Source organism: Phocoena sinus, chromosome 1 (genome assembly GCF_008692025.1).
Source record: "Phocoena sinus isolate mPhoSin1 chromosome 1, mPhoSin1.pri, whole genome shotgun sequence".
Lineage (NCBI taxonomy): Eukaryota > Metazoa > Chordata > Mammalia > Artiodactyla > Phocoenidae > Phocoena > Phocoena sinus.
The window spans coordinates 151,884,238-151,912,113 of record NC_045763.1 but is presented as its reverse complement, the minus strand read 5'-3'; the positions used below and the strand labels follow the sequence as shown (position 1 = coordinate 151,912,113).

The window sequence follows — 27,876 nt, the reverse complement described above, 5'->3', positions numbered from 1 at the left end:
ATCACCAGGCTCATTTCTTGTGTATGTTTGAAAACTAATAGAAAGTTAAATAAAACAGAACATTTTAAAAATAAAGCTAGTCCTTGCCTGGGGTGTTAACTATACTGACCACTTGAATTTAAGGGACAGGAAGGCCGGTGAAGTTTGGAGGGATGAGGAGATGGCAAGGCTGAGAAGACTGAACTTGACCTGAGCCTGGCAGGAAGGGTGAAGGAGGTGGGAAAGGGTGGGAACCGAGGCACAGTGGTGTCGAAGCCTCACCCATACATGCCAGGGGCTTCCTATTGCTGTGGTTGATAATGGGTGCTTGCTCCATCTCCTTGGCCACACCGCGAGCCATTTGAGAAGGAAAATGCCCCCACTCTCTATACTTCTTACTCTCCCGCCCTCTCCCTCACCCTCAAAGGGACTCCCCAATTCTGGGGAAGCACAGCCACACCCAATCGCCAAAGGACAAAAGAGTGTTGGTCTATGGCTCCACCTGCTGGTGGTGCTGGGAACTGAAGCTGCCAAAACGGTCCTGATGAGAAGGAAGCTGAGGATAATTTGAGAGAGATTTGGTCTTTTCCGCTCAGAAAAGACACAAAGACCAATTAAACATATAAGAAGGCTTTAATTTCATCACCATAAACATTATACTCTGACTGCTCACATACAGTATAAAATATTTACTCCACTAAATAAATAAGACATAACATTATTGCAAACGGCACTTAAAGCCCCCGGAGATAAGACCTCCTTAGCCCAGGCAGGGGGTGCTCCTGAGTTTCTGTGCTAGATTCCCCAAGCACAGATATGCCCTGGGGGCTGAGACGGATAAAGGCTCAAGGAGCCACACTCTGTGCTTCTGGTCCCAAAACAGCCCCAAGGAGAGGGCTGTGGAGCCAGTGGGGAAAGGTGGGGTTGGGCAGCTCCTTCGTCAGCCCAGTCCTAGAGGGAGCAGAGGGGAGCTGGGGGGGACGGCAGGGCCAAGAGGGGAGGTGAGGCTACGGGGGCTGCTGAGACCTGAAGCCCCACCCTTCACGTTTCCCCAGCCCTCCCCGCCTTGGGTAACAGGATTTGGGATATCAGTTGGGGTAAGCAGAGCTTCCAGGCTCAGGGTTAGGCAGTTCTGGGGCCAGACCAATCACTCCAGGAGAAGGAGATTCTGACAATTCTCAGCCCAATAACCAATCGTCTCAGGGGACCTAGTCATTAGGGATCTCATCCTACCCAACCCCTAAACACCTTGATTCCCCTTCTACTTAAATAAATAAGTTAATTATTTAAAAACCCGTGTCCCTGTGATGGCAACACAGGGGCCAACAAGCCAAGTCCTAATAAAATGCAGGGGAGGGGGAACAGGAGAGAGGTGGCGCTGTGGGGCTAGGCAGCTTCCCTTCTCCCCTCAGGACCGCGTCCCCCAATAACTTTCATACTTTCAAATCCTGTAGAGGAGCCGTTTCACATTACAAATTCCCATGCAAGAGCAACAACTGGGAGAACCTATGGGATAAGAGGCCTTGGTTGTAGGAGACCAGGTGGCTGAGTTTACTCAGCTCCCCAAATCCCTTCTCTGGGTATTTCTCAACCAGGACACTAGCTGTTAACCCTGAGCCTGGGTGATCCCCCGGCAGAGTCCTGCATTCCAGTGCACAGAGTTAATTAAATGCCCTGCCCTTCTTTCCTTGTGGAAGTCCAGACTGAAGCCTGCTGGAGAGCTTCCAGTCAGCCAGCCCTAAAGACTGAGGAGAGGTGGGAGGGAAGAAGCCCCAGTCCCCTACTTGTGCAGCTATACACCTCACTGCCACAGGGCGGCAGCAGAGAGCCACATCACTTTGGCAGCAATAGAAACTGGAAGGCCAGCCCACAGCCCTACCGGGCCAACGGAGCGGGGCGGGGGACGGACTGGAATAGGGAGAGCTGGGACCCAGTGAGGCAGGTCCTCCCTCAATGGGTTGGAAGTACTCTACACAGAGTATTTGGCCAAGTCGCTCTTGTCAAATACCACCTGTGTGACAAAGTAAATGGCAACCAGACCCAGACCTGCAGCCGACACCATATAGGCAGTGACAGACTGGCTGAGCTGAACAATGGAGCCCATAAAGAGAGACGGGGCCACCTGGGACAGCAGGAAGGCACTGTCCAGGACGGCAAGGTCCAGGCAGATGCCCCGGCCCGGAACAACCCTGGCCTCCGGTGGCTCGCCCACCACTGTACGCATGGAGACATCGCAGGCAGAGGCCCCGCAGAGTGCTGGTGGAGGAGGGAGCAGGCCGCTGCCTCCAGCACCCGCGTGTCCATTGGGGAAGGGAGATCCGGCCTTAGGGCCCGGCGAGAAGCTGGTCATCAGGCTGTCCTCACTGGCACCGCCTCCATCATCTCCGCGGTATTTGGGCAGGAAAACCTGGGGAGAGGGGAACACACAAGGACAGGTATGTACCCAAGCATGGGATCCCCCAACTAGGAGAACAGGCCCTGGCCTTTATCCCAGGGGCTAGAAGAAACCAGGCACGAGGGCTTAATGAAAATCGGGCAGCAGGTCAGAAAACTGAGCAGACCTTGCTTGGCCTGGGTCTAGTGAGGATTCTCCTCAGAAGGGGGGCAGGGGGGCAGGAGGGGACATCTGAAACCAGAAGTCTAGGTCTCCTCTAGCCTCTCCTAGAATCAGTAAGTGACAGACAAACTCAGTACTGCAGGTTAGGAAGAGAACAGAACCCCAAGGAAAAGGAAAGACACAGAAGAATGAAGACAGGTGGGCAGAGAGACATGTCAGAGCAGAGGAACAAAGTCCAAAGGTGGGGCCCCAAAGGCCCCAAAGCCCCACACAGATGCTCCTAACCCTCCTCCTTCTGCCCCTACCACCTCACTACTGGGACACTCTTGTCAACCTCCAGAGAGACCAGAGAGAGACGCTCCCTTCCCACTGTGGGTCCCAGGCCCAGGCTATAGTTGCTGCCCTACTGTGAGGTCTGCGGCCCCAGCCTGGGGCAGGAAGGGTCCTCAGACTGAGCCTAGAGGAAGCGAGGAACAGAAAGAATCGCCCTCTTCCCGACTCCCACGGTCCAGCTGTGCTGAGGCCGAAGCCTTCTTGTTCCTTCTCACTGTCTGCCTTGGATCAGCGTGACCTGCCCCTGCCCTGCCCGCGATGTCCCAGAGCCTCCCTCCTATCTAAGGACGAGGCCAGAACTCATCTGACCACTTTTCCAAGGCCCACTAGTGCCTAACACAGAGCTCTCAGGGTCAGCTGCATTAGCGCTGGGAGCCACAGCAGAGCTCAAGCCTGACACCAGGGAATCCCAAGGCTCGTGGTGCAGCCAGAAGTGGACAAAGCAGACGTAGATGGGGTGCGGGGCCAACCACGCCTGGAACCTCACCTCCTGCCTGCCACCCCACAAAAGATCAGTGTGGCTGAAGCTTGGAGAGGCCCCTGGGGACAGACGTGTTCTCAGCCTGAAGGGAAGACCACCAGCTCAGCACGTTCCCTGGTACATGCCCAAGCCTGGCTTCTGGACAGCAGCCCAACCAGGGCGGGAAAGCGTGGAGGATGATGAAGGTTATCAATGCACTGACAGGGGACTCGGGGACCAGCTTCCCCCAACCCAAAGCCCCACCTCCACCCCCACCCCTGCCGCTACCTATTCACTTAACCAGCCTCCCAGTTACCCCACCCATGTCCTACAAGGGGCAGACTATGTCTTTCCTACAGTCTAGAAGCCCTATGAAGCCAGGCTGCATCTCTTTTTCCTTGGGACACCCCAACTTCTTGCCCTCTGGGCAGAGCTCTGCACCCAGGGCTGTAGCTCAGCGAGGCCAATGGAGACAACAAAGGTGACCACACAGCCTGGTCAGGAGGCTTCCCAGAGAAGGGGGCCCCTGGAGGGGCTGGTTAGTGTGGGGCTGAGCAGGAAGGAGGCCCCCCAACTTACACAGTGCCCAGGCGAGCGGTGTCAGGCGCATCAGGCTCAGAGATCCGCCATGGGGGTGGGGGGAGGGGACGAGGCAAAGGAGTGAGGCAGGAAAAGAAAAGAGAGAATTAAACAGAAAAGGAAGACAAACCAAAAGAGGGGAAGGGGCGGTAGGGAGCTTTCCCCATCTCCGAGACCAAAGCAAGGTTTGGGTCACTCACAAGGTCCCCCCCGAATAAGGAGAGGCGTGGCCCACACCAGACCTTTCCCACTCACTGGCTGCTGAAGCCGAGTGCCCCAGAGGTCATCTGATCCAGCCCCCTGCCTCTGCACAGAACAACTCAGCCCTGACTGAGGCCTTCTGCTAGCCTGATTCTTCAGGATTTCCAGAGAAGGATTTCACATTTCCTGCAATCATCCAGTTTAAGTGCTTTCTAGTCCTGACACCAGGAAGTCATTCCCAGAATCTAATCTACACCCTCCTTCCGCAGCCCAAGTCTCTGGCCCTGGGGCTACAACAGGCTTCCTCTCTGATCAAAGAATTCCTTCTCCAGCTTCTCTTGCCAGACACCGGTCCTGGGCTGGTCAGCTGCCCCTCCACCCCACTCCACTCAGCGGCCAGGGCGAGTACCTGCTTCTCCCGGTGGTAGAGAGACGCTAGCGTGTACGGCAGGATCTGCAGGGCAGAGAAGGTGAACCCAGTGAGGGCAGCCGACGCGGTCACCACCACCACGCTGCGGGACAGGCACGTAGCGCCGGCAGCCACGGGGAAAGCCACCACGCTGGCCAGATAGACTGCCCGGGTGCCGAATCGCTGCACCAGCCGGTCCATGACCAGAGAGAAGAGCAGGGAGATAGCACACTGCAGGAACAGCCCCAGGCTGCCCATCCGGACCCCTGGAGCGGGGAGGGGGAAGAGGCCATCAGACAGGGGGTAGGGTAAAAGGACCCAATACCATGGGGGGGGAGGGGTGCTCAGAATTAGGAGCCACAGGCACCTGCTGCCCAAGACCTGCTGTTTTCCGGACCTGCTCCCCAGCATCCCCTGCCCTACCCATAGCAACGGGAGCGTAAGTTCTTCCACTGGCCTCAGGGAACGTGGCCAAAGCCACTGGCTAAGGGCAAAGGAAGATGTTCTAAGGGCTGGCTGTGCTCAGCTTGTCAGGAGAGGTAGAGGGAACACAAAGACATTTCTGCTGTGGGCTCCAAGATAGAATTCCAGACGCCTGAGCTGGAAGGGGCTGGCAAGGCGATTTGGAAAGTCAGTAGGGGAGCAGAGGGCACACTGAAGTTCGGGCCAGGCGAACCCGAGGCCCAGCTTCTGGACCTTAAACAAGCCCGGCCTCGTCCTCCATCAAGTTGGGGCAATGCCTGACCAAACTCTCCGATCCGCCCAAGGCTCTGCTGTGACTGCAGCAAAGCCACGCTGCTCCGTGAGCAGCTGCCCACGCAGCCTGCACACGGGCCCACTGTCCTGATGGGGAAATCGGGGCCCAATGCACAGCTTCCAGCCCAGGCACAGGCTGTGGGCATCTCCCTGCGCCCGAACATCCACTGGAGGGCAGCTCCCACAACAGGGCCCCGGGCTGCCAAGGCCTTACCTTCATCATAGTGTCTCCGGGCCTCGGTGCCTGGCTCAGCCCTGGGCACACCCTGGTACAGCCCCTCGCCCACAAAGTCTGTGTAAAACAGTGTGAAGGTCATGAATGCCATCCAACTGCACAGCTCGGCCACGAAGAGTCGGCGTAGGGTGCGAGGCATGCGGCAACAGAGCTGGTGCAGCCGGGGAAAGAGGGCGCGCAGGTTCCAGAAAGCCAGGCGGGCGTGGCACGGGCAGCAGTGGGGTGGTACAGAGGGGACCGACAGCCCTTCCACGGGCTCGGCTGGGCCCAGCGCTGCCTCCTCAGCCACAAACAGTGTGGCTGTCACGCAAGTGAGGAAGATGAGAGCAAGCAGGCCGAAGAGGCACTCTTCCTGGGTGCCCAGGTAGGGGGCCAGGGCACTGGCATCCCAGTCGACGGCAGGCAGAAGGTAGCCCAGGCAGCCCCCCAGGCTGATCATGAAGGCGTAGACGGAGAACGCCTGGCGACAGTGGTCTGGGTCCCGGAAGAGGTCAGAGAGCAGGGCCTCCAGCGGAGTGAAGCACACCTGGCCACAGAAGTCCAGCAGCCCCACGCCCAGGATCAGCAGTGCCAGCTCCAGGGGCCTGGTGTCCGGGCACAGCAGCCCCGCCAGCCGGCCGGCCCTCGGGATGAGGAAGAGGCTCAGCAGGACACCCAGGGACAGGGCCCAGATGAAGGGCCTCCGGCGACCATAGCGCCCACGCCAGTGGTCGCTGGCTGAGCCTAGGAGTGGGACCGAGACCAGACCCAGCACTGGACCGATGCCTGCAAGAAGGGCAAGTAGTATGAGCTGGAGGCTGGGGCCCAGAAGGGGCAGAGGGAAGGGTACCAACTGCCTCGAGAAGGATGGAAATGATGATGATATCACATGGAGGGCCAACTGTGTACTGGGGCTGTGCTGAGTACTTCACAGGACCCCAATTTACTGCTCACAACTAGGATCACTAGTGCCCCAACTGACCAGTGATCGCCGTGCACAGGCACGGTTTCAACAGGCAGTCTGACCCCAGAGCCTGTCATCCTGACAGAGCCCCCTCTTCCTGGGAGTCACGTGGTGATGACATTTGCCCTCCGTGGCTTTTACAGAATTCGTCGGCAGTTAGGAGCCCAGCCCCTGCCCTAGAGGCAAGAAAGAGCCCTGGCGGTGGGGGGCTGAGGGTGGTCCCGACCCTGCTAATCAGGAGCTAAGCTAGCTGTCCAGCGGCCTAAGTCACCTGACGGCTTATTAGCTTCCATCATCTCCGCTGTGAAAGGGGTAACCTCACAGCGTTAGCTGCAGGAATTAAATGAGACCACAGGTAGGAATTACGAAGGGCAGTTTCTCCAGTGTCTCCTGTGGGCCATGCATGGCGTAGGGACCAGAGATACAGAGGTCACCCCGTACCCTTTTGTTTCTCTCAGACCCCCTCAGCCCAGGGTCACCCCCTCCCCAGCCAGGCTGACCCACCAGGCTCAGGGACAGCAGGCAGCCACCTCTGCCTGCAAGCAGCTCTTTGGGCAGAGGCCCTGTCGCCCTACTTCCCCAGGGGACACATATCTGGAGCAGGAGGGAAGGAGGATGTGGGGACTCACCCAGCACCATGGTCATGAACTTCTCCTCTACCCCCACTTCCAACAGCAGGGGTGGCACGTAGGTGATACCCGCAGCCAGGCACACCTCCAGGCCGAAGGTCAGCAGGTTGACCAGCAGGAGCTGGGCTTTCCGATGCCGCAGCAGGCGGCTCACCCACAGCCTCTGGACCATGATGTGCCAGGCGGGTGGGGCTCCGGCCTGTTCACACACTCCAGGACTGCTCCACCTCAGCCTTGCTCCAGACGCCTAGGCCTCTCCTCCTTGCTGCCACCGACCGCGCAGGACTCAGCCAGAAACCCATTTCTGCGGGCCCTCCGTGCAGGTCTAGTTTCTCAGCCATGCTAACCGCCTGTCTGTCGTCGTGGGGTGCCTCGGTGGGGACATAACTCAACACTCAGATCCTAAAAGAGCTGGGACAATCACACACACAGAGTCTTAAAAGAGCTGGGAGAATCACAGAGTGTTAAAAGAGCTGGGACAATCACACACACAGAGATTCCTGCGAATCTGATCTCCAGGATTTGCTCTGAATTCTGAATCTTGTTCACTCCCAGGCTGATGGTGTGGCCCTGCCACCCAGGTGTCACTCCCTACTGGCCAATCAGGAAGTGCATGTTAATACTAGCCTAAGGTTGACGTATTAATAAGGTAAATACGATTTTTAAACCTCAGTACACTCCAGAGCCAACTAGATGTCAGTAATTCTCTGTTTTGGAATATCTTTGCAACTGCCCTTGTTTCCTAGTATTGAAGGAAAAAAAAAAAATCAAACCAGCTGAATTCCCAGTTCCCGAGGCACTGTTTACCACGGTGTCCCCTGGAGACCCTCTGCCAGGCCTGGTTTGTTCGCTTTTCTCTCTCTACTTCCCAAAGCTGGGCTGTTCAATTCCCCTTCGTTAAGAGTCACACTTCCTCTTCCATACTACCTGGCCACAAGCCGTGTTGCACCATAACTCCACCCCAAGGACGAGGGCAAGGAGGAAGACCAGAGAGGCTGTGGTTTGTCGGGGTGGGTTTTAACCTCTCACTGAAACCATTTAAAAAGCGCTCCCTGGGCTTCCCTGGTGGCGCAGTGGTTGAGAGTCCGCCTGCCGATGCAGGGGACATGGGTTCGTGCCCCGGTCCGGGAGGATCCCACATGCCACAGAGCGGCTGGGCCCGTGAGCCATGGCCGCTGAGCCTGCGTGACTGGAGCCTGTGCTCCGCAACGGGAGAGGCCACAACAGTGAGAGACCCGCGTTCGGCAAAAAAAAAAAAAAAGCGCTCCCCTGGAAGAACCTAGGCCTGAAAACCTCTACCTTGAGTTTCTCTCCATGCTCAACGTCCATGGGGAGGACATATTCCCACACGCGCTGCTCAACTGTCAGGGGACAGTGGGGCTGGTCCCAGGTTCCAGCCTCACAGGGGCATGACAACACACCACCTGGCGGCCACTGCGATGATGCCAGTGACCCCCGGGCAGACTTCCTCTCTCCCCACCTGGCTCCACTCTCAGCAGACGTCCCCACAGCCCTTCCTGCTAGGCCTCCTGTGCAGACACCTCCCACCAGGGGAGTACCCACCCTGGGTCCTCCACCCACAGGCAGTGGGCCTCCAGGTCTCGCTTCCTGACTGGGGCACCCACTGTAGTCCGCTGTTTACAAGTGACCACAAAAGAGGGGAAATCAAGCCAGCTATGCAGAGAAGGTATAGAGGGTGGGCCCTAGTCCCCCAACCTGTCTTCCATCCCATGGCGGCGTAGACGGGTGGACAGAGCTTCACGCCACTTATGACTAGAGTCTGGAGTGCCTTCCCCGGCCTCACCGACTCAACCCCATTGACACTGTTGAAGAGCACTGGTCCTGTGCAAGGTTTACTGCCAAGGGCCTGGGCCCACCCGAGAGCCTTCCTGGAGCACCCCCGGCCCTCACTCATGCCCTCTTCCAATCTCAGCAGCTCATGACTTGGTGCTTCAACTTCTTTTATCGTTTCAAATATCACTAAGCCCCGCAGGGACTTTTGTGTTACGAAGCATGTTGTAGGTTGCTCTCTGAGCTGTGCCACAAAGAAAACAGACGGCCATCAATCCTGGGTAAGATGTGTCCGTTCCGTAACTGCCTTCCAGGGCTTTGCAGCTTGTAGACCAAGGAAGGGACTTCAGACAAGGCTAGGCAGCCGCCTCCCCCAAGTTCCACCAAGTCTGGGAGGGCCTTGGAGACCCACCTGCCCTGGGTTTTAAAGGGACCAGGTCCTCCCTGAGTAAACAGACTTTATCAGACTCAGCCTCTCCCACAACATGCACCCAAGCCCTGGTTGCTCCCTGAGGTTTAAATAAATTGCAGCTCTCCAGCAAACATTAATCACCCCACCTGACTTACTCCCTCCCTTAATCCAGCTCCCCACTCCCAGCACCAAGCAGGACCTCCACAGCCCACAAGGGAGAAAGGCAAAATCCTCCTACAGCCCAGCGCCTCCCCCGCCCAGCTGCTTCCCCCTCCCAGCCCCTCTCTCCACCCCCAGAGGTGCTCTACCCAGTGACCAGGGGCTGGGCCAGGTAAGGAATTCCTTGAAAGGAGTTGGGTAGGAAGTGGGCGGGCTCCAGCCCTGCTCTGCACCCCTCTCCTCTTAGGTTGCTGAGCCCGTCCTCCCTCTTTTGGGCACTCTCGCCACCACAGACTTGACTCTTCCCAGCCCAGAAGTGCCCGAGAAAAGTCCAAGCCCATAAGAATACTCTCCCTTCCAAAGTCCCCCCTTTCTCCTCCTTACACCTTCCCCAGTGCCCCAGCCTCCCCCACTGCATCCCCACCTCAGCCCTCACGTGGAAGAAACTACAGAGGACACCCACAGCACAAGCTCAAGTCACCAGCAGCCCCTCCAGGGCCTTCTTCCCAAGGACACCAACAGAAAAGCCCAGGCCCCAGGGTCCCAGGTTCAGAGGGGAACAGGAAGCAGTTTGTCACACCCACTCCAATCCACAGCCCCAGGGCACACTTCTTCCCAAAGCTTGAAAGTGACAGATCCCCGTTGGGTCCCTCTGATTCAGGGGCTCCCCTGCCTCTTCAGGAATACAGACGGGGAAACAGGATCCAACCCTCCCCTCCAGCCTCAGAGATGCTTCTGACTCAGATCCTCCTGCCCCACTGCTCCTGGAGCGCCCGGTCCGGCAAACAGAAGCTCAACCAGAAGAGCCAGCCCCCGAGTGCTCACCTGGTGGGGAGGGGGCGGGAAGAGGAGGGAAGTGGAGGTACACGAAAGGGGGAGTCTGGCCTAACCTTGTGAATAGCAGCCTTCTAAGGAGGACAAGTCCCTCTCAAGGTCCAAATATCTCCCCCCTTTTCTGGGCCCCCTGATAACGGGACAGCAAGAAAGCTAGAGGAAGCCCAAGACTTCTGGGAACCTTTAGGGAGCTCTGCTCCAGGCCATCTTCCCTCACCCTTGGGGGAGCAGAGCTCCAGCCCTGGGAGACTGAGAGCCATGGGTGCGTTCGGGCGGGGAACCTGCATTTTACCTACCCAGCTCCAGACACCGGGAGACTTCGAGTGCACCCCCAGAGCAGGCTGTAGGCTGCACTGCAACTCTCCAGCACCCACCCTAGCATGAGAAGGGGCCTGGGAAATGCTTACCTACAGAATAAATGGCTGAAAGCAGCCTGGGAGTGGGAGGTGGAAGAGATAGGAAAGACCTAAGTGCCTACCCCCATCCCCCCACGCACCAAGGAAATTCCAGCCCCACCCCCAGAGGGGGCAGCTCTCCTAAGGGTTCAAAGGTGGTGAGTGGATGGGACAGAGCCTCCCAGGCTGGAATGCCCCATCCCTGCCCACCCCCCTACCTCAGGTTAGGCCCCAGCAGGGAGCACAGGGAAATGAAACTGAGCAACAGGAACAAACTTGGCCTGAACTTTCTCCAAAATTCAAGAGTGGAGGAGGCAGGAGGAAAGGCACCTCCTGGTAGGTCCTCTGGGAAGGGAGTGTCAGAGGGATATATAAAGAGGCCTTTGAGGGCTTTCAAAGGGGCTCCTGCCACCCCTCGCGGCTGAGGTGGAGCTGGGGGAGCAGATTCCCTCCGCTGAAGGACAGAGGTCAGAGGGAGCCGGGCTGGGGGCAGCCCCGCAGCGGGCCAGTGTGAGGCAGCAATTCTATGGCCTCTTTATGCGGGCCAGCGTCCCCACAGACGGCCAGGCACATCAAACGGCCGCACCCTGACCCCGCGAGCCGGCGACCCTGCGTCCTCCCTCCACGCTCACAAAGACTGTGCTCTTTCTCACGCGGCCACTGGGAAGCCCCTCCCAGCAGAGAAGGAAACTGGGGATGGGGTAGGCCAGCCACGAGGAATAATGACTCAGCTGCAGAAAGGGGTGGGGTCACTCCAGGCCAATCTCCCTAACGCACACCCCAGCCCAGGCCATCTGGCCCAGGCCAGGACTGCAGGTGGGGAGAAGCCCACAGGTAGACGACGGAGACTGCACGGGAAGGGGGACCCCTGTTCCTCCACAGCGGGCTGGACCCCAGAATCTCATTCCAAGTTGCGCTCTCCCAGATCCTCTAGGTTGGGGGCACAGAAGAAGTCCTAGGGGACCAGTGCCCTTGGCCTTACCTCGCAAATCCCAGCATACCGCACTCCCAAAATGAGCTCTGCCCTCACGGCAGGTCCACAGGAGTCTTGGGACAGCCCAGAAAGAGCCTGTGCTGGCCAGACAGCAGACGGGAAATGAACATCCTTGTGAGGCAATGAGCTCTCCACCGTGACAGACCCCCTCATCAGGGATGCTGAGCTGTGGGAATTTCTGCCTGGGCAGCTAGGGAGAGGGGGACACAGGACTAGTCTAAGCACGGCTTCCATGCCTTCCAACACATATTTAGTCTTTGATTCTCTGAGCTCAAACGCGTACTTCCAAAGAAGCAAGGGTCTGCTCCCCCCAAGCCTACCCTACCGAAGGCAACAGTGATTTGCACGAGAAGCGAAGACCCACAACCTCTCAGTGCTCCCATAGACACCTGAGAACCCCACTCAGAGTGCAGCCTTTCCACCCCGACATCAGCAGAGAGAAGGCCCCACCCCCATCCAGACTTGCTCCCTAGCTCCTGCCTCCCCAGGGCCCAGAGGCCAGGGATTTAGAGTCCGCCCTGCTGCGCTGCCTTTTCTTCACTCGGACTGGAAGGCTTCTGCTTAGCAGCCTGTCAGAGAGAGTGAGGGGCCTGCAGGCCGGAACACAAAGGAGGATTAGGGAGAAACCTCTCGGCCTGCAGAGTAATCCATCAAACTCCCTCCCGGCTGCCAGCACCGGCCCCTTCCCGCTCAATTCCCCTTCCAGCTGCTGCAGGCCCCCACCCCCTCCAGCTCCTGAGCCCCGCCACACCGGGCAGCAAAGAGAATCCCAGTCCCTGGGGACGCAGAGGGGGCACACTGCAGACACTGGGAAAAGGGCAGCGGCTCCCTCCCCCCGCTCACCCCCAATGTATGAAAACCCAACAGGTGGCAGTGGCTCGGAGGAAAGTTGCTTTTGTTGCCCCATCTGAGAGCCCCAGCCCCGCTTCTGAAAGGAAACACATGCCAGAGGAGGTTGGGGGAAGGGGAGGGGAAAGGACAGCGGGCAGTCCCTGGAGCCTGCTCTGATCTCGCCTCCCCTCTCCAGTCCAGCGACAGGAATTCTGGGGCTGGCCTGACCCTCACCTTGGCTGGTCTAGGCGAAGCACCCCTCCCAGAATCACGTGGCAACCCCCTGCGGGTGGTCAAAACAGACACACATCTGACTCCAGGCCACTGTGTCTCCCAATCAGACTTCCTTTCCGCAAACAGCTACGACCCAAGGTCACTCGGGGTCACCTTGACCAAGTGCCCTCCAAACCAAGACAATCAGTATTCTTCAACCTGGAGCTCTCTTCCACCGCAGGTGTCACAGGCCTCTGAGCCCAGACATTCCCGAACCTAGTGCATTCTATAGGGTGACCGAGGTCTGGCGTGGGTTTGCATGCCATCTCCATATGTCACTGTAACTATGTGACCTTGTTACCTGACCTCCCTCAGCCTCAGTTTCCTCATCTGCAATTACTAACAGCAGCTAACACTGAGGTTTACTGCATGCTAGGCCCTCTTCCAAGCGTTTTAATCTTCCAACCGCCTGACGAGGCGGGTACAATGAGTATCCCATTTGACAGGCGAGGCAACTTAGCTTAATACCACCAATTCACAGTCGTGTAGTGTGTTTGGAGGAAGTATGTGGAAGTTTCTGGCAACCACTTCTTCAGTTGTCTGGGCTTCCTCAGCCGAGAAACTTGGGAGGGGGTTTCTCATTCCCAACGGGAGCAGCAGAGGTCGGAGGGGGACCAACACTGATTCTCTTCTCAGCTTCCATCCCCCTCACCCACGTGCCTCCCACCCGGGCACTAGTGCCTCTTTCAGCCCCCAAAGGCAAGAGGAATGCCAAGAATGTAAATGCCTCCCCAGGTGCCGGCCCGGCAGGTGAGCAGAGGTCACTCAGCAGACCTGCCTGGTGCTGGAGGCTGCAAAGGGAAAGGGAGGGTGGGATAAACAACCCCAGTTAGGAGACAGGGTGGTTCCCAGCCACAGGGAAAATAATCACAGCGGCTGACACCTGCTAACCGTCCAGGAGGTGTCTGCATGTACCTGCCAAACCTTCTCTAATTCATACCATTTGTATAATCCTACAAAATTATTTAATATTCCTATTTCACAAGGATGAAAATGGAGTCTCAGAAATTCATTAACACACCCAAAGTTGCACAGGTAAAAAGGGCTGAATGGAAAATTCAAACCATTCGAAAATTCTAGAAAGTGCACTGAAGTAGGAGCCTGGACAATGTAGTCCAGTTTCAGCAACTCTTGTAACTGTGTAGCCTAGAATAAGCCACTCTACCTCTCTGGGACTCAGCTCCTGCACCTGTAAAACGAGAGCTAGTCTAGATGCTGTCTAAGGTTCTTTACAACTGTGCAGCTTTGTGACCTCACACCCGCGCCCCCAGCCCCAGGCAGGGTGCTCACCAGGGACAGGTGCCCACTGAGTGCTCACTGACAAGGCCACATGGCACTGGTGGGGAGGGGGGGCGGTTATAGCCTTCCACCAATGAGAGCCAAGGAGAACCAGGTAGAGAAGGGCTCCCCAGCTGCGCTTACCCCATCCTTTACCTGCCTACACATTGCTCCAGTACAACAGAGTGCCAAGGGTCAGCGGTCACCTGAAACTGATCCGAGTAACCAAGACATCTGGGGGCAGAATTGCCCTCTTCCCTACTCCCTCCCAGAGCTGGACTCTGTTCCTGGCAGAAATCAGTAACTAAATTCTTTCTCTACTTGGGCCACAATAAACAGTCTCCTACAAGGTGGGGGTAGTGGTACCAAGAAATCCCTTGGCCCAGGGTGGGGGCAGAGGAACGCAGGAGGAGAATGGGGAGCTTGGAGGAGAATGGGGAGCTTGGCACGTTCAGGCCACTGGGAAGTTCCCCCCGCCCCTTGCTCCCTACAGCTCCTGCAAAGTGAAACCTGAACAGCCTCCCTCCTAGTGAACTTGAACTTTGCCAGTCAGCCAGACCAGGCAGCTCTCCCCAGCCATGCACATCCTTGTCCCCTCCCTTAGAGGGAGGCTGCCTGGCCTCCCTTAGAAGGTGACAGATACAGGAAGGAGGCCAGGCTCTCTCAGCACTGCTGCCTTAGGGTCTGTGACCAGCCCCATTTATCATCGGAGGGCTCTGGGCCGGACTCAGTCCTAGGGATGTGTTCTCCAAAACAGTCCACTCAGTGGTGAGCAGGGCGTGAGGGGCCTCCAAAAAAGATGTGGTTTTTTTGTTGTTGTTAAAGAGCCCTACTTTGCCCACCCTTGAAGAGAGTGTACCTCAGTGCATTACAATCTCACCTTCCCCAGAGAAATGTCAAAGAGACTAAAGCCTACCAACCCCCCGCTACTGAGCTCCGGGCGTGTGCAAGCCCGCTGTGAAGGGGCTGGGGATTCAGAAACAACAGACTTCAGCCCCTTCAGAAGAAGGGCCGAGGTGCAGCCAGAGCACCATGAGATGGCGCAGGGGCTGAGACCCAAGTCCTTACTGTGGGACATCTTCAGTGCCTCCAGAGCTTCCTAGAGGAGGCTGAGCCGCGAGAGACCAGTAGGTAGGAACTATGCAAAGGGTAGATGTCTGCAAAACACAGCTGCTGGAGCCTGGGATTTCTATATGCACCCACCTCTCCTTTTAGCCCCTCCCCAGTCAGGGGTGGTGCAAAGAATACCAGACCCCAAATCATGAGACATGGGCCCAAGACGGGGCCATTCATCAGCACTGGGCCTATTTTTGCTTTCAAAGTAGTTCCAGTGACCTCCCCTGGACCTCCTCTCCCTTTCACCTGAACCCTGTCCAGCTGAAGTCCTCCACCTCCTCCAGGGCTGCCTGGACCTCGAGCTGTCAAGGACCCCTTTCTCCCAAACCTTGACTAGTCTTCAACCTCCTTCTTGCTGGCTCATCCCAGCTTCCCAGAGACAGTGATCTCCAGAATTAACAATGAAGGGGAAAGCAACAAACTTGTACTGAGCACCTGGTCTATGCAGGCTCCTTGCTAAATATGGCGATCTCATTTAATCCTCACCGTAACTTTGCAAGGTGAATATTATCATCTACATTTTACAGACACAGAAACCAAGGCCAACAGGTGAGGTATAGGCCTGTCTCCAACATCGGACGCAAGACGTGGCGACCCACAAGTCGTTCAGGGTCAGTGACAAAACTGTGGACTTCTTCCCATGGAGGAGGAAACACAGACCACGTAGCAGAAAAAGGGATTAAACAGGAAGCTCTGGCCAGACATCAGGACCATCCTGTGATGGCTCTGTCACCAGCCCCTGCCCCCAAGCAGGGACACTTAATACACTGGACAAAGCTCCACACTCCAGCTCTATTTGCTGGGAGTCAAGTGGCATCAGCGTTCAAGACACTGGGCCTGGTACCAACTGGTCCAGCCTCCACCCTTGCTGTCCAACAAACAGGGCCACTGACTGTTCACAGAAAGCCAGGCTGGGTTTTTCTTCTTGACACCAGAAAGCAGTGCAAAGTAGCCTAAGGGTTGGGTGGGGGTGGGGAGGACAGAGCAGAACACTCCCTCCCTCTCATACAATTTCTCCAAAAATCAGAACAAATAACCTTTTCTGCATAGAAGGCACTCAACCTTTCAGGATATATATTCACCTCCATCACTTCATAGCACTTTCTTCCATCTTGAGGGAACAGGCAGGGCAGGGGTCTCTGGACTGATTAAAAAACAAACCACACACAGTACTGACAGGGGAGAGACCAGGACATCAAGTCCTGGTGTGTTCTTTGCACCAGACCACAAGTTCAACTGCAATTGTGTCATTCACAGTTTATGTATAGTTGTATATGGTATAATTCCCTTGCTAAGAAACTTTGGTTCCTGAGTGTAAACCACAATGATTGCCTCCATTGTTACCGAATGACAGCAGCTGACATTTATCAAGCTCTTTTTACTTGCAGCTGCTGGGCTCAGAGCTTTAATCAGCTCGTTTAATCCTCACGATACTGTGAGGTAGGTACTGTTATCCTCATTTTACAGAGGAGGAAGTTGAAGCACAGAGAGGTGGAGTAACTTGTGCAAGAGGAAATGGGATTCAGACCCAGGCATCTGAGTGCTAGAGGCCAGTCTCAACGAGTCATACCTACTCCCCGAAGTCCAGGAGGCCTTGGTCCCAAAGAAACAAAGGTCTACAGGAGAACCCAAGAACAGATGCCCAGGCTGGGTGCTGCTGTCCACTGGGTCACAGGTGTAGATATAGTAGATATAGTTAATACCAGCTAATATTTACTGAGCGCTTGTTACCTATCAGGCACACAGTCCAGTGCTCTATATGTATGGTTTAATAAAGCTAGAGTGTTTTTTTTACGTTTTAGATATATATAATTATATATTTACATATATATTTGTTCTATTTATTATTTAATAAATAACAAAGCTACAGAGTAGATATTATCATGATTACTATCAACCCCATTTTGCAGCCAGGGATACTGAGACTTAAAAGAGGTTAAGTAACTTGCCCTTTGTCCCACAGCCAGTTCGGAGCAGCCAGGATATGAACACCTGACAGTCTGGGTTGTTATCCATAATGCTGTGTTATCAGGCTCCAATGGTCCAAATGACATAGCTTAATTTCACTTTTGGATTCCTGAGATGATCCCTGCCTCTCTGCCTCCAGAGCCCCACCCAGGCTGAGAGAGGGGAATCCATGCCATCCTCCCACCACCCAGTGGCCTGGAGGTACCTCACTGGGCCACCAAGGATCACTGTCCAGCTCCTCCTTCGGGACACCTCAGAGCCAGGAGGAACAGGCGAGTTCACTATACACCCCGTGAGTACGAAGGAAAACTCCCCCCACCCCGCCCCAGTCACATCTCCACTAAGGTGGGGCCTGAATGTCCACAGCTGTACGTTCACGCACAACTGTATCTGTACCTTCAGATCCATCCTGCTGACTCGAGCTCCATTTTTCTGAGCACTTTTAGAACAACAGAGTCCCAGCTCCAGACAAGCTTGTGCGGAGGAGATAAGGGAGGCATGAGAGGATGAGACCCATCCAACAAAAAGGACTGTGACCTCAAATAACTTTGTATTCATTCACACCCTGGAAGTTGCTCTGTAGGGAAGCCCGAGGAAATCATCAGCCTACACTTCCTGGCCCTGCCCTCCCCACCCCCATATGCCAGCCTGTTCCCCAGGCCTTGGGCAGGTGAGTCCAACACCGAGGCTGTCCGGCTCTGAAGTGCTAAGTACATCATGAAAGGCAGCCAGAAGCCCCCAGGGCCTCACCCCAACCCCTGAGCAACGCTTTCAGGAACCCAGCAAGGGTAACTCTAGGCCCCGGTCCACTGGCTGTGCCCGGCTGCAGACTCCAGGGCAGCAAGACAGCAGCTGGGCTATTCTTAGTCCCTGCTCCACTGGGATGGGGTCCGTGTAACAGCTGAAGGGCAAGTCCTCAGCAGGTACCCACCATGCCAAACCCCTCCCTACCCTCAACTCTGGCCCCTTGGGAAAAACGAAAGGGGAAGGTGTGGCCCTGGGGAGCGGGGGAAAAGCTGAGCAGGTCAAGGGTGTCTGTCAGGAAGAGGAAACTGATTCAGAGGTCAAGGGCAAGATCAACTGACAGGGCTGCAGCGCCTGGGGAGAACAGGAGACTATAGGAAGGACTGACCCTCACTCAGGAGCAACCCTGCGGGTCCCTGGGGCCTTCTCCAGCAGGCCTGCCATGCCTAAGCCCAGAGCCCTGAGAAGCTGTAGTGGGTGCCCAGATATCACCTCATCACACGTGTCTGCCGATCTCAGGATTCTCACCATCCCTACCTGAGCCCGGGAGGCAAGGATAAAGACACCCTCTCTTTTTCCTCCTCCCATGAGGGATAACCGAGGCGCAGGACAGGGCACACACTCCAGCCCAACTCTCTGCCCAGAGCCAAGCCCCAAGACTAACGTCCGAAAGGGCTCAGCCACCTTTCCCTCCTTAACAACCCCTCACTCCTCCCCAAGCAAGTTGGCCCGCGCCCGAGCACCCCGCGTCGTCCCGACCGCCGACCCCTTTCCCGGCTCCCAGGTCCCGGACTGTGCGCGCCACGGTGACTCATCCTGCCCCTTTCCGGTGAAGCCGAGACAAGGGAAGAAAATAAATGCAACTTTCCAAAGAAAACTCTGACGCGGGAGGCGGCAACAGGAGCGAGCGGCCGCTGTGCCCGCCGTCTGCCCGACCCGGGGCTCCGGGGAGGCGCCTCTCCCCGCCCACCCCGCCGCCCGGCCCGGGACGCAGGGGACCCGGCGCCTCCAGACCGGCCCGCCTCCGCGGAGACCCGAGCACCCCGCAGCCTGCCCGGTGCAGGAAGAGGGGGCGCGCCTGGGCGCCCGCAGCCCCGTCAGCTCCCCTGGGACTCACGGGGCTGGGCGCGCGGGTCCGGGGCAGCCACGGCGCGGCCCCCTCCCGCGGGGCGCAAAACACGCGACACCACGGAGCTCGGCCGCGCAGCGCCCCTCCCCTTCCCGCGCCGGGACCCCCTCCCCGCGGAGAAGGGCGGGCGCGCCCCTACCTGGCCGAGGCGCGCGGCTGTCACCCGGGGCCCGCGCGTGCGAGCTCGTCCCCCCCCGCGCCTCCCCCGACGCGCGCCAGCGGGCGGCTTTTAAATCTCCAGGTTACTCCGCGGGGGGAGAGAGCATGCGCGCTGGGGCGGCCAGGAGGGGGCGGGGCGAGGCGGGACGGAGGTTGGGGGTGCTGGGAGGGGGTATGGAGGGGTGGGGCTGGTACCCAAGGGAAGAAAGCGGGAGGTCTCCAAGCTGTCTTTGTAGCCGCGACCGCGACAGGCAGCCTCCGCGTGGCTCCCAGACTGCCCTATCATTACCTAGGGCAGTGCGCCGCCCCCTCGCCACCAAAACATTTAGGTGAAAGCTGCCCGGCTCCGCGGGGCGCCTCTCCTCCCCTGAGCCAGTCTGCGACCATTACCCCCACGCGCTATTCCGGCCATCCCCCTGTCCCCGGTCCGAGCAGCACCCCACCCATCCAGGACCAGCCTTGAAAGGAGATGTCACATTCTCCCAGAGTTACTCTTCCTACTGTTTGCTGTTCTCTGAGGCATAAAGAGCTTCCTGATAGCTAACTCAGCCCTTCTTCCTGAAGTTAAAAGCCAAATTTCAATTCTTTTTTTTCCTTAAGGATGTGTATGGGGAAAGGAGGTGGTACATTGACAGTAAAATGTTCCCTTTGTCAGCTGTTGAGCAAGGTCCCAAAAGATACCTGTTTCCAGAATGCCTTGACAAGAGTGAACAATGCAAGTGGGAGATCACTGGGGGCCCAGGCTGGCCTTGGGGTGGGAGGCCCAGCTGTGTCTTTCTTCCTCCGTGGAGTTTTATTAGAGTGGGGAGAACTCCAATTTGTGTGCATTGTTGACTTGAATGCTACAAAAATCGGAGGAAGATGGCTTTGAAGGGGAGGACCTCGTTGACTGGAGCCATGGACTGCGCACTGGGGCACTGAGCTCCAGTGCTGGCCCTGCCACCAACCGGCTGTGATGTTGGGCAAGTCCCTTCCATATTCTGAACCTTGGTAAGAAGGACTTGGCCAGATGGTCTCTAACGGCACCTCCAACTGGAGGCAGAGAAGAATGGGAAATCTAGAAAGGAGGGGGGAATAGTGGAGCCCTGATGGCCGTGGGGAAGAGAGAGTGGGTGCAGGAGAGAGCAGAGGGAGAAAAACCAAGAATCTACCTTCTGGGTCACTGAATAAGTTTAACTTGAAAACGGTCTCAGCATTGCGTCTCTGGGCACACTCGCCCCCCCACCTGCCAGCAGGTGACCGTCCTGTGCCCCAGTGGCTTTCCAAAGCCTTTGGCACACCCATTTGTGGACAGCAGAGAGACTTGGGTGGAGTCCTGGGTCCCTGAGCTGGTGTCTTCTTTGCCCCAGGAAAGGGGGCAGGAGTCAGAGGGAATTCCAGGTCAGCTGGAAAATTACTGAGCCAGGAGAGAGTGGATGGTGGTATTTTCCAGGCTTGGGGAAGGAGCACTGGGGGAGCAGGCGGGAGTTGTCCCACCTCAGAGGAATAGGAACCCTCCCTCCCACACGAGGAAAGGGGAGCAGGGCTTAGGAGAGTGAGCATACAGCCTACTGTGAGATACTGGACTCCACCCAGCGGGTCTGGCCACCTGAATAAGTGCCAGGGCTCAGCCACCTTTCCCTCCTTAATAACTCCTCACTCCTCCCCAAGCAAGTTGGCCTGCGCCCGAGCACCCCGCGTCGTCCTGGCCGGCCACCGACCCCTTTCCTGGCTCACCCCTCCCCAATGCAGGTGACCCTTCTTTACCAAGCCAGTTGGATGTAGTCTCCAGGCCCCACCCAGCACAGGGTGCTGTAGGGGCTTCTGCTGGGAAGATGCTCCCTCCCCTTTTTCTGCTGGTGTAGCCTCATGTAGTAATAGTTAACTTTTACTGATTGTGCCAGGCACTGTTCTAAATGCATCTCATGTATTAACTCATTCAATCCTTGTGACAACTCAAGAGATGGGTACCATTTTCAGATAAAGAAACTGAAGCAATCCCTCAGTCCAGTTACTACTACTACTACCACTGCAGCTACTACTAATACAAACACACACACACTCACACACAGAGTCTTTGGGCCCCAGAAACAAGGCAGAGGCAGCAATCCCTCATCTATCCTGACCAGTGACTTCCAAGCCTTAATGAAAGTCCTAACACCCAAACTATTCCCCACAATGCTGGGTCATTCTGGATTAGTAACATCTTCTCTGGGTTTCAGTTCCCCACTAAGTCAGCTGTAGGAAAACCACCATGTCCCTTTCCCTTCATCCCCGCTCCCTCCCCCACCACACACGCACACACCCTACTCCCTAGCCACTTCCCATTTATAGGAAATGGGGGATGACGTGAGGAGCAAGGCCATCCTTGGGGAACTGCTAATAGTCTGGCTGGATATTGGAGAAACCAAAGATGCTGGCAAAAATGCATTAGCAGCTTCTGCTCCACCCCCCACCCATAGCCCCTTCCCATTATCCTTGGGCTCAGAGCGAGCATGGTCCTCTTTCTACCGAGATAAGATACCCATCTGGGGCTGGGTAGCCTGGAAAAAGCCCGAGAAGCCATGAAGAACCTGGAGTTCCCTTGATGTTTCCTCCTCCTCTTGCTATCTCTACCACCCAAAGGTGGTGGTTCCCTTTGAGAGGGTTCTTTGCTTCTTCCCCTGCCTGTCTCAGGATGAGGGGTCAACAGTCTCTTTAGGCATAAAGGCCATCAACAGGCCCAAATCCTCACCGTGGACTTAGAAGGGGGAAGGATCGGTCCCCTGGACACAGGAATTCCATTTCTGGGATTTCTCTTATGGCAAAATAACCAGAGATACGTATATCAGAAGTATGTACAAGATGTTCATCTCATCATTCTTTTTTTTTGAAAAAATAAATTTATTTATTTTTGGCTGCACTGGGTCTTCGTTGCTGCATGCGGGCTTTCTCTAGTTGCGGCAAGCGGGGGCCACCCCTCTATTGTGGTGTGCGGGCTTCTCATTGCAGTGGCTTCTCTTGTTGCAGAGCACAGGCTCTAGGTGTGCAGGCTTCAGTAGTTGTGGCACATGGGCTCAGTAGTTGTGGTGCATGGGCCTCGTTGCTCTGCGGCATGTAGGATCTTCCTGGACCAGGGCTCGAACCCATGTCCCCTGCCTTGGCAGGCGGATTCTTAACCACTGCGCCACCAGGGAAGCCCTCATCATTCTTTATAAGAGTGAAAAATTAGAAACAATTTAAATGTGGAATAATAAGCCATTGGCTATAAGCAAATTACAGCAGATCCATGTAATGGAACATTTTGCTGCCATAATGACTGTAGAGAAGGGACGTGAGGACCCGGGGAGGGAGGGGAAGCTGGGACGAGGTGAGAGAGAGGCATGGACATATATACACTACCAAACGCAAAATAGAGAGCTAGTGGGAAGCAGCCGCATAGCACAGGGAGATCAGCTCGGTGCTTTGTGACCACCTAGAGGGGTGGGATAGGGAGGATGGGAGGGAGACGCAAGAGGGAAGAGATATGGGGACATACGTATATGTATAGCTGGTTCACTTTGTTATAAAGCAGAAACTAACACACCATTGTAGAGCAATTATACTCCAATAAGTATGTTTACAAAAAATGGTAATGACATAGAGGAATTTTAACTGAATGGGGAAATGCTTATGGTATATTACCAACAAAAATAGCTGGGTACAAATTAGTGCACATAGTGGGATACACATTTTAAAAATTAGTTATAGGGGCTTCCCTGATGGCGCAGTGGTTGAGAGTCCGCCTGCCGATGCAGGGGACGCGGGTTCGTGCCCTGGTCCGGGAGGATCCCACGTGCTGCGGAGCGGCTGGGCCCGTGAGCCATGGTCGCTGAGCCTGCGCGTCCGGAGCCTGTGCTCCACAACGGGAGAGGCCACAACGGTGAGAGGCCCGCGTACCGCAAAAAAAAAAAAAAAAAAAAAAAAAATTAGGTATATACTAATGCAATGTGATATTCTGGATTGGATCTTGGGACAGAAAAGGGACATAAGTGGAAAAACTGGTGGAATCCGAATAAAATCTGCAGTTTAGTGAATGGTACTCCACCAGTATTAATTCTCAGTTTCGATTATTATACTATGATGTTAACATCAGGGAAAACTTGTTGAAGGGTATATGGGAACTCTATTGTCTTTGCAACTTTTCTGTAAATCTGAAATTATTACAAACTAAAGAGTTTTAAAATTAGGTGAATATCTATAGAAAAGAAATGATTTTAAAAAGACATAACCAAAAGCTGAATACTGGTTTTCAATGAACAGAACGGATGATTTTGAGGGGAGGGGGCACTAGGGAAATTTTTCTGTATCTCCAAATCTATGTGGATCATAAATTGCTTTCGTAAACAGAAGAAAAAGAATCAATAAATATTATTTTTTAAAGGAAAAACTAAATAAAATGAAGGAGGAAGAAAGGAATGAGAAATCACCCCTGAGCTGCTCCCCAGTGTGGACTCTCGCACCTCATTTCTGTTCAGAGGGTTAGGGGTTGGGGAGATCAGGGACCAGAGGAGGAAAACCACCCCCAGGGCCTCCTTAACTGAGACCTTTAGAACGGATTGGGTGAAGAAATAAGATGAAGCAGCTTGAGAAGGGTGGAGGGGGTCTACCCTCGCACTTGGACGGTATTTCCACCATCACCAGCACTCCGTGGGCACAGTGAGGAGGATATTGAAACCACTGAAAGAACTGGACAGCTGCATCTTCCCTCTCAAACCTCAAGCTTGGGAATGACCATGGCCTCTAGGTCCTGAGGTCCTCCGTGCTCCCCCCTGACTATCACTGCTAGAAGGCAGAGCCTTAAAATTGCTGTCGAATGAGGTCCCCCACCTTGCAGCTGGGGACAGTCCAATCTGAGTGGTACCCCACGCAGGGAAGTTTTTAAAACAACAAACACCTTCAAGGGTACTTTCTTCAGGAAACTTCCCTCTGACCGTGAAAAAACAGAAATTCTTTTACGAAGAGAACTTTCCTCTGGATTTAAACCTCCTTCTAAGTCCTCCCCGTGCCCCACCCAGGTCCATGGGGAACTGGGGGAGAGACCAAAATTACCTCCAAAGCAGAGAAATCCAGCTGAGTGGGGAGCAGAGGGAGGGAAATGCTGAGCCTGTTCTTCCATGGAAAGGTGTTGGCTTTTCCAGGCAACAGCAAAGTCACTGTCAAAAGGGAACGGCTTCAGGGCTTCCCTGGTGGCGCAGTGGTTGAGAGTCTGCCTGCCGATGCAGGGGACACGGGTTCGTGCCGCGGAGCGGCTGGGCCCATGAGCCATGGCCGCTGAGCCTGCCCGTCCGGAGCCTGTGCTCCGCAACGGGAGAGAGACCCGCGTACCGCAAAAAAAGAAAAAAAAAGGGAATGGCGTCAGAGGACCAGCCAGCCTAGACCAGCGGAGAGAGTCACGGGGAGTCAGATCATAGGTGAGTTCACAAAGGAGCAGGACCCAAGCCGCTTTCAACAGATTAAGCGTGGCGGGGACATTTGCAGGGCTCTCAGGCACCAGGTAAGGCGTGAGCCTGGATGAGCACAATAGCCCTTTCCAGCTCTAAGAACCAATGAAACCCGTCCCACTTTCCTCTCAACTGAGTCCTTTAGCTTCTTAGATTTTCCTGGGGCATCAGCAGAAAGCTCCCAGTCAAGGAGCCTAGAACTGGAGCCGCGACGGCTTAGTTTTAGAAACCTAAGTAACAGGAAGGATTGGAACTGGGGGTGGAACGCTTCACGGGACTTGCTCAGGGCAGTGAGGCAGAGGCAAAATGATAATGCTGTCTCCTTCCCCTTAAGGGTTCAGGAGTGAAGCAGACGACTCCCCTATAAGTCTTTAGTGGGAAAGACAATTAGTTAACTGGGCTGTGTTCTAAAATGCCTGGAGCAAGGAGGTGATTATGTCACTGTGAATACCCAGGATTCGACTCCGGAGCTCAGAGTGCCTGAGGGGCTACTGGGCTGGGTTTGGTTGGAGAATGGGGAGGGACAGCCAGATGTGACAGAGCTCTGCCAGCTCCACGCCCCCACGGAGATCTTGCACCAGCTAGCCCCTGAGAAGCTCTACGCTCCAGTGGAAAAAATGTGGGCTCTGGAATCAGACAGATCCAGTGCTATTTACTACGCATCCAGGCATTCATTTCTCATTCAGCAAACATTTGTTAAATAACAATTACGAATCAGGCTCAGTGCTAAGGTATAGTAACTTTATGCCTGTGAGCAAGTCATTTAATCTGAGTCTTAATTCTTATGCAGGAAGCTTGTTGGGAAGAATGCAAGGATACTGCATAAATAATGTATTTAGAGGAGAATCTCAACCCATGTTTGTACATGCTGTCTTTTTTTTTTCTTTTTAAACTATTTTATTTATCTATTTATTTGGTTGCACAGGGTCTTTGTTGAGGTAGTCAGGCTCCTTAGTTGCGGCATGCGAACTCTTAGTTGTGGCAGGCATGTGGGATCTAGTTCCCTGACCAAGGATTGAACCCAGGCCCCTGGCACTGGGAGCACGAAATCTTATCCACTGTGCCACCAGGGAAGTCCCGTACATGCTGTCTTATGTACAGAATCCTAAATGCAATTTAGGAGATGGGAAGGACATATGAGGTACCTCATGGAGGTTAGTCTTCTCTGGGAACTAGAAAGTGGTGGGACACATCAGCAAGTGCAAAAATGTCAAGGCCATAAACCAGTTCCAGAGGTCAAACATGATCGGAGTTCATTTATCCCATGTATCCCTGGGATAAATCCAGGGAAGCAGGGAAGTTCCAAGCTGGGTTTTTTAGGCCAGCAGGCTGGTGAAGGTGAGGGATAATTACTTGCTTCTGTGCTACACTTAAGGATTTACAAACACTTTCACTGACATCAGCAGGTTTGATTCTTACAAGTACCTCTAAGGTAGGCAGGTGCCACCTCCTTTTATGGATGGGGAAACTGAGGTCAAGTCACTTGCCCAAGGTGGCAGAGCTGAAGCAAGGGAGGGCCTGAGGCTCCTCATCTGGGTGAATCCAAGTCCTGGTTGCCTGCCCAGCAGCAGAGGGCAGAGCTCGGCGCTTACTCACTCAGCTGCGTTCCAGCAGCAGCAGGTGGACAGAGTCCAGATCAGGAGGCCGAGGAGCTCAAAGGGGATTTAGTTGCCAGCTGTGACTCCACAGTCTCCAGAGTGGGGAAGATAGAGGGGTCATGTGAGGGGCAGGAGGGCACAAGGGAAGAGGCCTCAAGGTCTTGTTCCCATTCTCCCTGTAGGGCTGACTTTTCCACTGCAAGGCAGGAATAAAAGGAGACTGCTATCCCCACTGGTAGGTGCTCTCACAGTCTTTACTCAACCAGAGACAAGGAGGGCCAGACAAGAGGGAAAACACTAGAACTGCAGCAAGAGGGTTGGGAGTCAGACTGGAGGAGGGACTTCCCCGGGCATCTGAGGTAAGATGTGAAATCTCTAACCTCCTTTCCTTAAGTGACCCCCCCCTAAGCTCTCCAAGTCCAGTGCAGTGCACAGCCCACGCATCAGGGTGAGGTGACCTGCAGCTGGCCCCATCTCCAGGGGCTGCTGTGGGGATCCTGCTGGCTAGGCAGCGTTTCCCATTCTGGCAGGGATGGCCTGAATGTGCCAGGAGTTGTGGGCAATAGGCTGAGGCTGGAGTGACTTTTGGCAGGATTTACTGCTGTACCCGGACCTGTGTGTGTGTCTGGGGGGAGAGGGGAGCTGATACTAATGTAAGTGTCTATAAAGCCATTCTCACGGTCCTGATGCAATGCTCAAGATAATAAGCAAGTGCGTAATTAATAACTAGATTGTGAACTAACCTCTTGCCTTAGGTTATGGTGCCAGTTTTGCACAATCTATCCCCAGGCCTGTGGGGAAGAGAGGCACAGGCCTGGTTCAGGTGTCTGGGCAGGGCTACCAGCCCCCAGACTCTGGAGCTCCAGAGGAAAGAAGGAATTGGTGGGAGGGGCCCATCTGCTGGGCTCCCAGGCCAGGAAATGGAGGGTAACAAGCCACAAAACCTATATCCTGGATTTTGTTTGGTTTTTCTTTTCTTTAATTAATTTCAGAGTCCCTCCCAGGGCTACAAGGTGCAGTTGTAGAGATACATGCTATTCACTTCACAAGCACAACTAGGCAAGGCTCATGGCTGCATCTACCTTTCCCTAATTTGCGTGAAAGCACTTTCGGGGCTGGCAGTAGCCCTGGCACCTATGATGGACCAGGACCAGGTACTTGGTGGGGTACACAGATCATGGACTCTGGAGTTAGGCTTGGGCTTGCTGGCCTCACTAGGGGTAAACTTGGGGCAAATGACTTTGCTGAGCCTAGGCCGCCCCCTATAAATGGGGATGTTGGTACCCATCCCACAGAGCTGTGTGAGAATAAGAGTGCTGAGTTTCATGCTTGTCACAGAGCAGTAAATAATCACTACCCTGGCCCATCCCCCCACCACTGCCCCTGCCTCCAACCCCAGGCTCAGGGCCGTGGCCTGTCCCCAACGCCCTGCCCGTCTTCCCTATCTCCCCCATCCCTCATTCCATGGCAATAGGAGTCCTGTTTTCAAAGCACCTGCACAGACATCTTCCATGTGTTCCTCACTACTCTGAGCAGTGGACAGGAAGGCGTCAATTCTGCACTTTATAGGACGAGGACACAGCCCTGGAGAGGGTGTGTCCTTGCCAAGGGTGAGGTGGCTACAGGGTGGCAGAACCGGACTAGAACCCAAGGCCCACACCCTTGGTGCTGAG

The 27,876-nt window shown here is 55.1% G+C and overlaps 1 protein-coding gene across 4 annotated transcripts; it reads right to left on the bottom strand.

Annotated features, from left to right (window-relative positions):
• Positions 1–593: 593 nt before the first annotated feature.
• Positions 594–27,876, bottom strand: SLC45A3 (solute carrier family 45 member 3). 4 transcript variants are annotated; one of them, XM_032608057.1, is made up of 6 exons: positions 27,864–27,876; positions 19,145–19,188; positions 7,082–7,492; positions 5,489–6,274; positions 4,519–4,784; positions 594–2,386 (listed from the first exon to the last, which is right to left on the bottom strand). In XM_032608057.1, exons 3-6 carry the CDS (start codon positions 7,251–7,253, stop codon positions 1,949–1,951), a joined length of 1,662 nt encoding a protein of 553 aa, XP_032463948.1. In that variant the 5' UTR covers positions 7,254–7,492; positions 19,145–19,188; positions 27,864–27,876; the 3' UTR covers positions 594–1,948. The 4 variants fall into 4 exon arrangements, with proteins under 4 accessions (XP_032463948.1, XP_032463939.1, XP_032463966.1 ...); XM_032608048.1 differs by lacking the exon at positions 27,864–27,876 and having other exon boundaries at positions 19,145–19,244; XM_032608075.1 differs by lacking the exons at positions 19,145–19,188; positions 27,864–27,876 and adding an exon at positions 17,529–17,668.